Source organism: Hemitrygon akajei, chromosome 1, assembly GCF_048418815.1.
Source record: "Hemitrygon akajei chromosome 1, sHemAka1.3, whole genome shotgun sequence".
Taxonomy (NCBI): domain Eukaryota; kingdom Metazoa; phylum Chordata; class Chondrichthyes; order Myliobatiformes; family Dasyatidae; genus Hemitrygon; species Hemitrygon akajei.
In genome coordinates, this window is record NC_133124.1 from 224,098,072 (window position 1) to 224,110,873 (window position 12,802).

The 12,802-nt window shown below is 47.8% G+C and overlaps 1 protein-coding gene across 1 annotated transcript in view; it reads left to right on the top strand.

The window, feature by feature from the left end:
* gmcl1 (germ cell-less, spermatogenesis associated) overlaps positions 1-12,802 on the top strand; it is a 260,756-nt gene that overhangs the window by 61,938 nt on the left and 186,016 nt on the right. The window contains exons 5-6 of the mRNA XM_073062046.1: positions 1,514-1,626; positions 4,443-4,508. Coding sequence (XP_072918147.1) covers positions 1,514-1,626; positions 4,443-4,508 — 179 coding nt within the window. The remainder of the gene's footprint in view (positions 1-1,513; positions 1,627-4,442; positions 4,509-12,802) is intronic.

Genomic DNA, 12,802 nt, shown 5'->3' on the forward strand with positions numbered 1-12,802 from the left:
CCCTTCCTGTTCTTGATTTCTACTCATACTGACTCAAAAGAGGATCCTGCTACATTACCCACCATTTCTGTAGCTGTAATAGTATCCCTGACCAGTAATGCCACCCCTCCTCCCCTTTTTTCTGTTCTCTATCCCTTTTAAAGCACTGAAATCCAGGAATATTGAGAATCCATTCCTGCCCTGGTGCCAGCCAACTCTCTGTAATGGCCACTACATTCTAATTCCATGTACGTATCCAAGCTCTCAGTTCATCTCCTTTGTTCCTGATGCTTCTTGCATTGAAGTACACGCACTTTAGCCCTTCTATCTTACTACCTTTATACCCTTTATTCTGCTTCTCTTTCCTCAAAGCCTCTTTATATGTTAGATCTGGCTTTACTCCATGCACTACACTTGCAGTTCTCGCATGACCTTTATCCTCCTCCACCTCACTATCTGCTGTAACACTCTGGTTCCCTTCCCCCTGCAAATCTAGTTTAAACCCCCCCCCCCAGAGCAGCACTAGCAAACTTTCCCACAAGGATGTTCGTCCCCCTCCAGTTTAGGTACAACCCGTCCCATCGGAACAGGTCCCACCTTACCTGGAACAAGGCCCAATTGTCCAGAAACATGAAGCCCTCCCTCCTCCACCAACTCCTTAGCCATGTATTTAGCTGCATTATCTTCCTATTTCTAGCCTCACTAGCACGTGGCACTAAGCTTGCAACCCTGGAGGTCCTGTCCATCAACTTTGCAACTAACTCCCTAAATTCTCTTTGCAGGACCTCCTCCTATCCACGTCATTGGTCTCTACATGGACCACGACATCTGGCTGCTCACCCTCCCTCTTGAGAATACAGAGAACTCGATCTGAGATATTGTGGACCCTGGCACCAGGGAGGCAACAGACCATCTGGGATTCTCGAACTCTTCCACAGAACCTCTTATCTGTCCCCCTAACTATCGAATCCCTTATCACTACTGCTCTCCTCTTTTCCCTACTTCCCTTCTGAGCTGAGGGTCCAGTCTCGGTTCCAGAGACGCAACCACTGCAACTTGCCCCTGGTAGGTTGTCCCCACGAACAGTATCCAAAACGGTATACTTATTATTGATGGGAACAGCCGCAGGTGTGCTCTGCTCATTCTGTCTATTCCCCTTCCCTCCCCTGACAGTCACCCAGCTACATGCCTCCTGACTTTTAGAGGTGACTATCTCCCTGTAACTCCTGTTTATTTCTGCCTCTGCCTCACGAATGATCTGAAGTTCATCCAGTTCTAGCTCCAGTTCCCTAATTTGGTTTATCAGGAGCTGTAACTGGATGCACCTTTTGCAGGTGTAGTCAAAAGGGACAATTGCACTCGCGCTGACTTTCCACATACTGCAAACGGAGCACTTAACTGCCCTAACTGCTGCTTCCATTACCTACTCCGAAGTTAATTAGAGTTGGGTGTTTTTAATCATTGCAGTATTATAGCTCCAAACATGTTACTGCTGCTGTGCTCACATTGCTTTTACTCTTTTTGTTTGCTGAAGGACAGTTTGATTCAACAATGTGGTGAAACTATGAAGGAAACAATCAGTTCCAAAACTGTTTGTGGCTTCTATGCAGCAGCTGAGACTTATGGCTTGGACTCAGTAATGCAGAAGTGAGTACTGGAAAATATTCTGATATTTGCTGTATCATTATGCCACATTGTTTCCACATTATGGTTGAGAAATCTGTCTTTTGGTTGTGTCAGAGTATCAGCTCAACAACACACACAAAACGCTGGAGGAACTCACCAGGCCAGGCAGCATCTATGGAAAAGAGTAAACAGTTGACGTTTTGGGCTGAGACCCTTCATCAAGACTGGAGGGAAAAATAATGAATTCAGCATAAGAAGGTGGGGGGAGGGGAGGAAGAAATACAAGGTGGTAGGTGATAGGTGAAACTGGGAGAGGGGAGGGGTGAAGTAAAGAGCTGGGAAGTCGATTGGTGAAAAAAGACAAAGGGCTGGAAAAGGGGGAATGTGATGAGAGAGGGCAGAACGCCATGGAAGAAAGGGAAAGGGGGAGGAGCACCATAGGGAGGTGAGGGGCAGGTAAGGAGATGAGCTGAGAGAGGGAAATGGGAATAGGGAATGGTGAAGGAAGGGGGTGCAGCAATTACTGGAAGTTCGAGAAATTGATGTTCATGCCGTCAGGTTGGAGGCTACCCAAACGGAATATAAGGTGCTGCTTCTCCAACCTGAGTGTGGCTTCATCCTGGCAGTAGAGGCCATGGAGAGACATATCGGAATGGGATGTAGAATTAAAATGGGTGGCCTCTGGGCGAACCCATTTTTTCTGGTGGATGGAGCATAGTTTCCTAATCTACATCGGGTCTCACTGATATACAAGAGGCCACACAGGGAGCACTGGATACAGTAGATGATCCCAACAGGCTCACAAGTAAAGTGTCGCCTCACCTGGAAGGACTATTAGGGTCCTTAATGGTAGTGAGGGAGGAAGTGTAGGGACAGGTGTAGCACTTGTTCCGCTTGCAAGGCGTATCAGCTAGTGATTCTGCTTATCTTCATACATTCAGTTGTGTCAGCATGAGCTCCAACAGCATGTTTCTCTCCCTATTTCTCTCTTGTATATATTTTGCTCTCAAGTCAGTGCCAGAGGATGGACTTACTCTGATTTCAGACTTCCCTCTAATTTGAGTTATTACCCCGCAACCATCAGGCTCCTGAACCATTGAGGATAACTTCATTCACCTCAACGCCGAACTGGTTCCACAACCTACAGAGTCACTTTCAAGGACTCTGCAACTTGTGTTCTCAGTATTATTTATTTATTCTGTATTTGTACAGTCTGTATTCTTTGCACCTTGGTTGTTTGTCAGTCCTTGTGTGTAGTCTTTCATTAAATCTATTGTATTTCTTTGTTCTACTGTAAATACTTGCAACAAAATGAATCTCAGAGTAGTATGTGGTGATGTATAGGTACCTGGATAATAAATTTACTTTGAACTTTGAGCAGCTTCCTCTCTTGCAGTAAGAATATGCTCATGACTGACTGATCCTTTGGCCTATCTTTGCTCAGTGCACTTACTGCTTCCATTGTGGTCAAGGTGTTGGATTGAATATTGAAGATGTACTTCAGATTTTGTATCACGCTCAACAATGCAGCATGGTTCCAATGAATGTTTTGAAATTCAGATTTGTATGAAGCCTTTTTAGGGAACATGATAATATTTCTGAATTATGAATTTTCAGTTCATAATCTGATGCCCATAATCTAAACATTTCCTGACACACTTACTATTCATTCTTCATCCATTCCCTTATTCTCCCTGCCATCATTAGTCTGTGGGTTTATTTTTGTTCCAAAGTATTTGCATAGCAATTTGATGGCCCTCTATCTATCCTGTATTTCATAAGGACATAAAATTACGTAGATTATTTGGTGCTTCAAGTTTGTTCTGCCTTTCATCGAGTTCAAAGTTGATCTGGCACCTTAGCACCATTTTCTTCCAGTTTTCCCACATCTCAGTTTCCTGAGATTTTTGGATCGCTATTTTGAAAGAACTTACACTGAGGTTCCATAACCTTCCAGGAAAGAGAATTCTAAAGAATTACCACCTTCTGGGAGTAGAATTCCTTCATCTCATTCCTCAATGAAATCACCTCCCTTTCTGATAACTGATGAATAAGTGAAGATTCAGTGTGTTGGCGTGTGGCCTAGTGGGCAAGGCATCAGACTAGTAACCTGAAGGTCACTGTTTCAAGCCTCAGTTGAGGCAGCGTGTTTGTGTCCTTGAGCAAGGCACTTAACAACACATTGCTCTGCGACGTCACCAGTGCCAAGCTGCATGGGTCCCTAGTACCCTTCCCTTGGACAACATCGGTGGCATGGAGAGGGGAAGGCCTGCAGCTTGGGCAACTGCCGGTCTCCCATACAACCCTGCCCAGGCCTGCACCCTGGAAACTCTTGAGACCGACAGATACCACCATAAGTGAAGATTCAAATGTGCTGGCTCATAATAAAAGTGAACAATTAATCAGGGCAAGTAGAAACTGTGAAGTGTTGACCCTCAAAATTTCCCTGATGGTGAGTGCCTATTCGCAGAAAGACCTCGGGTACAAGACAAATCTTGGACTGTCTTTAAACAAGAGGATCCGTGTCGATATCTGAATCGTTTTACAAATTGTTGATCTCAGTAGAAATCTGGATACAATAGGGCCTTTTAAGAGCCTCTTAGATAGGTACATGGACCTTAGAAAAATAGAGGATGATGCCCTAGGGAAATTCTAGGCAGATTCTAGAGTAGGTTACATGGCTGCCACAACATTGTGGGCCGAGGGGCCTGTAATGGGCTGTAAATTTCTATGTTCTATGTTGTTTCTAGTAATTAGAATAGACTACAAAGCATAAAGGTCCTGGAGCCTAAAGCCTATCTGCTTTTTTCTAAATTATTGAATTGTTTTAATTACAGGTGTCTTGAGTGGCTTTTGAACAATCTCATGACTCACCAAAGTGTTGAACTCCTGAAAGAACTGAGGTAATTTTGATTGATTGATTGATTTATTCATTTATTTATTCATTCATTCATTCATTTTGAAGGTAAGGTCCAACCCTTTTTTATGGACAAAAAACTGTAAAGCATTGCTTGTCATTGAAGTCAAAATTAGATTTATTATCATTGACATATGAGATGATTTTGTGGCAGCCCGCACACGCAGGACTCGAACTTCCATCGGGATTCGCGGGCAGACATGCAGTAGCGTGTTTGGAACTACCCGCTTGGGGAGGACCTTCCGGGGACAGTCTGACGTCACGTCCGCCCCGCGGATCATGGGCCCATGGGAGGGGAGATTTAAGCGCGCGATTTTGAATCAGTAAAGGCATTCTGAGTTCAGCTCTCTCTGCCTCCGTGTGTTTCTTTAGTAGCACGTTGCGCGCGACTACATTGGTGACCCCAACGTTCCAGACGGCATCTGGAGCTGACGACTCAGCGACTAGCCATGAGTTCGAGGAACTCGCACAGCGCGGTCTCTCTGAAGCTCCCGACTTTCTGGGCCACTCAGCCCCACGTTTTGTTCGAGCAGGCTGAGGCCCAGTTCAATATCAGAGACATTACAGCTGACGCCACGCGGTACTACTACGTGGTCAGCACGCTTGACCAGGAGACGGCAGGCCGGATCATCAACTTCCTACGCCAGCCACCAATGGAGGACAGGTACACTAAGCTTAAGGCGCTCCTGATCTGTACCTTTGGACTCTCCCGCCGCAAATGGGCTGAGCGGCTCCTACACATGGATGGCCTGGGTGACCGCACGCCATCCGAGCTCATGAATGATATGCTGGCGCTCATGGACGGCCATAAGCCGTGCCTTTTATTTGAACAGTTGTTCCTCGAGCAAGTGCCAGAGGACATTTGCCTCCTCCTTGTGAGTGACGGTTTCAGTGACCCACGCAATATCGTGGCTAAAGCAGACATCCTTTGGCAGAGCAATCAACGTGGGGCAGCCTCCATTGGCCTAGCCACGATCGCACACCCAAAGCCCAGGCCCCGCAACTGAAGCCATCGAGACCCACGGGGGAAAAAGATGAAAGTTCGGAACAATGGAGTTTCTATCACCAAAGATGGGGCTCAGGCGCGTGCCGTTGCCGTCCACCATGTGCTTTTCCAGGAAACGCCAGGGCCAGCTGATGCTAATGGCTACGATGGCTGGCCACCGAGGCAGCCTCCTGTACCTCTGGGACTGACACTACGGACGGTGCTTCCTGGTAGACACCAGGGCCGAAATCGACGTACTCCTCCCTCCTCCCCCCCCCCCCCCCCCCCCCCCGAACATGGATATTCGTAACGCGGACCCAGGCCCCGAACTCACCGCTGCAAATGGCACCAGTATTCGGATGTACGGCCCGTGAACTATCTCACTGCATTTCGGGTCCAGCCATTTCACTTTGACTTTCACATTGGCAGCAGTGTCACAGCCACTACTAGGGGCAGATTTCCTACGAGCCAACTGCCTCCTAGTTGACCTAAAAGGCCGGCGTCTAGTCCACGCCGAGACGTTCCAGACTTTACAGCTCGGAGAAGCCAAGCTACTGGCCCTCCACCTGGATTTCTTGACCCTCTCGGGTAACAGATTCGCCAGGGTGTTGGCAGAATTTCCCTCCATAGTCACCCCGCAGTTCTCCATGGCCAACCCCAAGCATGGCGTGCAGCACCACATCCCCATGCAAGGACCGCCACTGCGTGCTCGAGCTCGCAGGCGCGCACCCGACAAGCTCCACCTCGCCAAGGAGGAGTTCTGTAAGATGGAAGAGATGGAAATCGTACGCCACTCAGACAGCCCGTGGGCATCCCCGCTGCATATGGTGCCCAAGTCCGCAGGAGGATGGAGGCCCTGTGGAGACTACAGAAGGCTCAATGACACCACAACCGCCGACAGATACCCGGTACCCCCATATCCAGGACTTCACGGGCAACCTGCACGGAGGTTGGCTCGAAAATTGACCTGGTCAGGGGATACCATCAGATCCCAGTACACCCCGACGATGTGCTCAAGACAGCCCTCATCACCCTGTTCGGCTTGTTCGAATTCCTGAGGATGCCTTTTGGTCTCAAGAATGCAGCCCAAACTTTCCAAAGGCTCATGGCCTCAGTGGGACGTTGCCTGGATTTCGTTTTCATTTACTTGGACGATATCCTAGTGGCCAGCAGTTCACACCAAGAGCACGTGGCACATTTGCGCCAGTTCTGCCAACGCCTGAGCGAGCACGGACTGGCAACCTATCCGGCAAAGTGCCAGTTTGGGCTGATGCAGATTGACTTCTTGTGCCACAGAGTCAACCGACATGGTGCAGTTCCCCTACCAAGGTCCAGGCCATCCGCCAGTTCCCCAAGCCCAGCACGGTTAAGGGCCTGCAGGAGTTCGTAAGGATGGTCAACTTTTATCATCGGTTCGTGCCGGCGGAGGCACGCATCATGAGACCCTTGTTCAGCCTGATGGCCGGCAAGGCCAAAGAAGTGGCATGGGACGCGTAGTACACGGAGGCATTCGAACAGGCCAAGGAGGCGCTGGCAAAGGCGTCCCTTCTAGTGCACCCGAGAGTCGATGTACCCACAGCACTCACAGTCGACGCTTCTGACACGGCAGTCAGTGGAGTCCTAGAGCAGCTCGTCGAGGACCAGTGGAGACCACTTGCTTTCTTCAGCCAGCACCTACGGCCACCAGAGGTGAAGTACAGTGCTTTCGACAGAGAGTTGCTAGCGCTGTACCTGGCTCTCCGGCATTTCTGGTACTTCCTTGAGGGAAGGGAGTTCACCGTGTATACAGACCACAAGCCCCTTACCTTCACACTGGCCAAGGTATCGGACCCCATGGTCGGCTCGGCAGCAGAGGCTCCTGTCCTTTATTTCAAAATTCACCACAGACATCCACCACATTGCAGGGAAGAACAATGTTGTCACCGACACACTGTCTCGCCCCTGCCTCCACTCAGAGGCATATCGTCCTCAGGAATAGACTACGCAGCACTGGCAGAAGCACAACAGTCGGACACCAAGATCCCGGCTTACTGCACCGCCGTTTCGGGGCTCCAGTTGAAGGACTTCTCCATCAGCCCAGCAGCAGATCGACTCCTGTGTGACGTGTCTACCGGCAAACCCCAACCCGTGGTACCAGCAGCATGGAGGCACCGGGTGTTCGACACGCTGCACGACCTGGCCCACCCATCCATCCGGGCGTCCATCAAGCTGGTAGCGGACAGATTCATCTGACATGGTTTGCGCAAACAGGTTGGACACTGGGGCAGGACCTGCGTACACTGCCAGACCGCCAAAGTCCAGCAGCACGTGAAGGCTCCCCTCCAGCAGTTCCAACCGGCGCACAGGAGGTTCCAACACGTTCACGTGGATGTCGTTGGCCCCTTACCAGTCTCCCGGGGCGCACAGGTATATCTTTACCATGGTAGATAGGTTCACCAGATGGCTGGAAGCCATACCGCTCGCAGACACTTCCACTAACTCCTGCGCCAGGACACTCATTGCAAACTGGATCGCCAGGTTCGGCCTCCCAATGGACATCACATCCGACAGAGGAGCACAGTTCGCATCTGGCTTGTGGACAGCACTAGCGCAGCTCCTGGGCACCCAGCTGCATCACACCACAGCTTACCATCCCCAGTCCAACAGTTTGGTAGAGCGATTCCACCGGCATCTCAAGTTGGCCCAGATGGCTCACCTCAGTGGCCCCAACTGGACAGATGAGCTTCCCTGTGTCCAACTGGGCATCCGCACAGCCCCCAAAGGAGGACCTGGACACCTTGGTGGAATTGGTCTAAGGCGCCCACCTGACGGTCCCAGGCGAGTTCGTACCAGAGGCCCGAGGTTCGGAAGGAACTCCAGCAGCGGTGCTAACGAGGCTGCGGGACAAGGTAGGGACCCTGGCACTGGTCCCAACCTCCAGGCATGGTCCCACGCCATCCTTCACCCCTAAAAATCTCCGAGACTGTGAGTATGTTTTTATTCGCAGGGGCATGCACAGGTCACCTCTACAGCGGCTGTACGAGGGACAGTTCAAGGTGATCCGGCGCAACGGAACCACGTGTGTCGTGGAGGTGGGTGGCCGGGAAGAGACTTTTACAGTGGACTGCCTCAAACCAGCGCACTTGGACATTGAGCAACCAGTGAGGATACCCGCACCGCGCCAGCAAGGCCGGCCACCCAGGCAAGCCACACAGACTGGGGGCTCCACTCCCCGGATGGACGTTTCCGGGGGGGTGGTGGCGACCCGCACACGCGGGACACAAACCGCCATCGGGAGCGGCAAGCAGACATGCAGTAGCGTGTTAGGAATTACCCACTCTGGGCGGACCTTCCGGGGACAGTCTGACGTCACGTCCGCCCCGCGGGTCACGGGGCCCATGGGAGGGGAGATTTAAGCATGCAATTTTGAATCAGTAAAGACATCCTGAGTTCAGCTCTCTCTGCCTCCGTGTGTTAGTATTGCGTTGCGAGTGACTACAGTTTGTTGTTTTATGGCAACAATACAATACAAAGACAATAATCTATAAATTACATAAATAAGGAAATAATGGAAAATAAGATAGCAAGGTAATGCTAATGGATTCATAGATGTTACGATATGGCAACAATGAATATAGAATTGAGACAGGCATTTTATAAACAAATAAAACATTTATTTAAACTGCTCAATAAAAATGAAAAGTAAACGACTAACTTAACTGGAAGTTAACTGCTATACGGCAACTCGAACAGTTCTTAAAGCGATAAATGCGAACACAGTTCTTAAAGTGATAAATGCGAAAGTCCAAATGATTTACACAGTCAACTAGGAGAGACTTACCTGAAGTAACAAATTCCTCGACGACGTGACATTACTGTTGATCCCAGCCGAAATATGCCTTGCCCGAAGGATTTACAACAAAGGAAATTAAAATGGCTTAAAGGAACTGACCTTTTCCGTGGCGAATAACACTGCGTCCAACCCTTTCTGCTTTTATAGCAGGGATTATCTCGGATGCAGATTACTATCTCTTTGAACGAGGATTCAATAAGGTCGACCCTGTATTACCGCTGACGACACTAACTTTACTCAATCCTTCGGGTTCCCGTACTTCCATAAATTTTCACTCTCTGACTGGACTAAAACTGGCAGCATTGTGGTGAAACTGCTGGCAATAACCTTTGAGAGTTAAGATAGAAATTAAAACTCCATTTTAAGACAAAAACTGCGTCATGAGACGAATACGGTCGGCTCTCCTTATCTGTGAGGGATTGGTTCCGGAACCCCTTGCGGCTACCAAAATTCACAGATGCTCAAGTCCCTTATTCAACTTGTCGCAATTCGGTGGGCCTTAGAACCCAGTGGAACCCCAGACCTTATTTAACCTGTTTCAGAGTGGTGGTCTTTAGGACCCAGCGGATCCCCAGACCTTATTTAACCTGTCTCAGTGCAGTGGACATTAGGACCTGGCGGCGGACCTCTGAATCAGCAGTGTTTCTGTTCATGAAAATAATCACGATCACAATTGAAAATAATGTGGAAATAATAAAGCGATCGGAAAGAGGTGAAATGCCATCGGTCATTGGAAAAGCGTTAGGCTACGTCGGTCAACGATCGGAACAATTTTAAAGGATAAAGTGAGAAAGGCCCTGCCCTGATGAAAGCTGCAATTATTACTAAGCAACGCAGTGGTTTAATTATTGGGTTTTGGGTTTTTGATCTTCCACATCAACCCGACACGGTGGAGAGCGCACTCGGGAGCGATCTGTCACTGGATCGAACTCGGGAACTTCCATTCCCAAGCCCAGCGCTGAAACATATGTTCTTAAGTTCATGAGTTGAGAGTTAGGGGGCAAAAGTTTAAGGGTAACACGAGGGGGAATTTTTTTACTCAGAGTGGTAGCTGTGTGGAACAAGCTTCCAGTAGAAATGGTTGAGGCAGGTTTGGTATTGTCATTTAAAGTAAAATTGGATAGGTATATGGACAGGAAAGGAATGGAGGGTTATGGGCTGAGTGCAGGTCAGTGGGACTAGGTGAGAGTAAGCATTCGGCACGGATTAGAAGGGCCAAGATGGCCTGTTTCCATGCTGTAATTGTTATATGGTTATGCGTTTTTATATGCATAGAAAGGTAAAATATATACTATATACTAAGACAAACGTTTGACTAACTGAAGCTAAATAATACCGGATGTACCTGTTTTGACTTACTTAGTAAGAGAACTTACGACTTTTTTCGATCCCAATCCACGATAACCCACGCACATCCTCCCGTATACTTTAAATCATCTCTAGATTACTTATAGTACCTAATACAATGTAAATGCTATGTAAAATAGTTGTTATACTGCATTGTTTAGGGAATAATGACAAGAAAAATAAGTCTGTACATGCTCGAACATCAAGTGCTAGAAGAGCACTTCCGGGTTTTCGCGATTCGCACATGCGGAATTTGCGGATAAGGAGGGCCAACTGTACGCAGCATAACAGAGTCATTGACGAATTAAACAACAAACTGACCTGCGTCACAGCAAGGCTTTCCCGTTTTATACCTGTTGAAACAGGCCATCACATGACCTCTCACTTGCGGGAAGATTACATCATGTGACCTCACACTGGCAGGAAATTACATCACCCCACCATCACAAGACCATTACATCATGCTCACCAGATACTCAATTATATCATGGTCATAAGACAGTCACAAGATACCCACGGTGTATGTAACATACACCATTCCAAAATCTGGTGGAGAATGTTGTAGATTAAGTATGGCTCTTCAGGCAATATTCCTCTTGAAAGTACATTGCATCGGTTTAATGAGAGAAGCAGTTTGTATCATTTACCACAGAATCTATTTCTCAAAGAATGACATCTTGTTTTTGCTTTTCATTAAATTTTCTGGCCATGAGACCAGGAGCAGAATTAGGCCATTAAGCCCATTGAGTCTGCTCCACCATTCCATCATGGCTAATCCCAGACTGCATTCAACCTCATACATCTGCCTTCTCGCTATATCCTCTGATGGCCTAACTGATCAGAGAACAATCAACTTCCGCCTTAAGTATACCAATGGTCTTGGCCTCCACTGCAGTGGGTGGCAGAGCATTCCACAGATTCACTATTCTCTGGCTAAAAAGTTCCACCTTATCTCTGTTCTAAAAGGTCACAGAGGCTGTGACCTCTAGTTCTGGATACCCCCACCAGAGGAAACATCCTCTCCACATCCATCTTATCATGTCCTTTCAATAGTCGGTAGATTTCAATGAGCTTCCCTCTGCATTCTTCAAAATTCCAGTGAGTCCAGGCCCAAAGCTGCCAAATGCTTCTCATGTGAAACCCCGGTTTCCTTGGACTGCGTAAGTCTATGGAATCTGGTCCTGCCACCCCAAATTTGCTACCCTGTTACAACTCAGTGCCAAGAAATAACAGCACTCTGCATTCGATTAAAGGAATTACATTTGTGAATATTAACTTAACTAAAGGGTTATTAAAGAAAAGAAAGAAACAAACAAAAAGGACCCATTATAATTAAATAGTCGTACGTGCACAAGTTGGAGCTCAACTCTTCCAAAGGTCATTTTCACCGATCCTCCATAGACCTCCGCACTTTGCTCCATCAAATCACGGTGCCCCACCAGGTCAAATCCTACGACCGGTTCTCTCCAGCGTCTTCTCTCTTCATCTCCCACCGAACAGAGACTCCAGCTCACACTGGTGTTAGGTACACAAAAAAAACCCACTCCCTTGATTGGATGGCTCACATTCCAAAGCACCCGTCATCTCCAGCCATAACCCAAACACTGCTTCTACAGAAAGACCATTTCGTTAGCAGTGAAACCTTTACCAGAGCGTTGTACGTTCCTGGAATCATAGAAACATCCTCATGAACCTCTTCTGATGTGTCTCCAATGACAACACATCCTTTTTGAGATATGGGGCCCAAAACTGTTGAGGACACTTCAAGTGTAGCCTGACTAGTACTTTATAAAGGCTCAGTATTATTCCCTTTCTTTAAGATTTTATTCCCTTTGAAATAAACACCAACATTGCATTTGCCTTCTTTACCACAGACTCAACCTATAAATTAGCCTTGTAGGGGTCTTGTATGAGAACTCCTAAGTCCCTCTGTACCTCTGATGTTTGAACCTTCACCCCATTTAGATAATAGATAGATACTTTATTCATCCCCATGGGGAAATTCAACTTTTTTTCCAATGTCCCATACACTTGTTGTAGCAAAACTAATTACATACAATACTTAACTCAGTAAAAAAATATGATATGCATCTAAATCACTATCTTAAAAAGCATT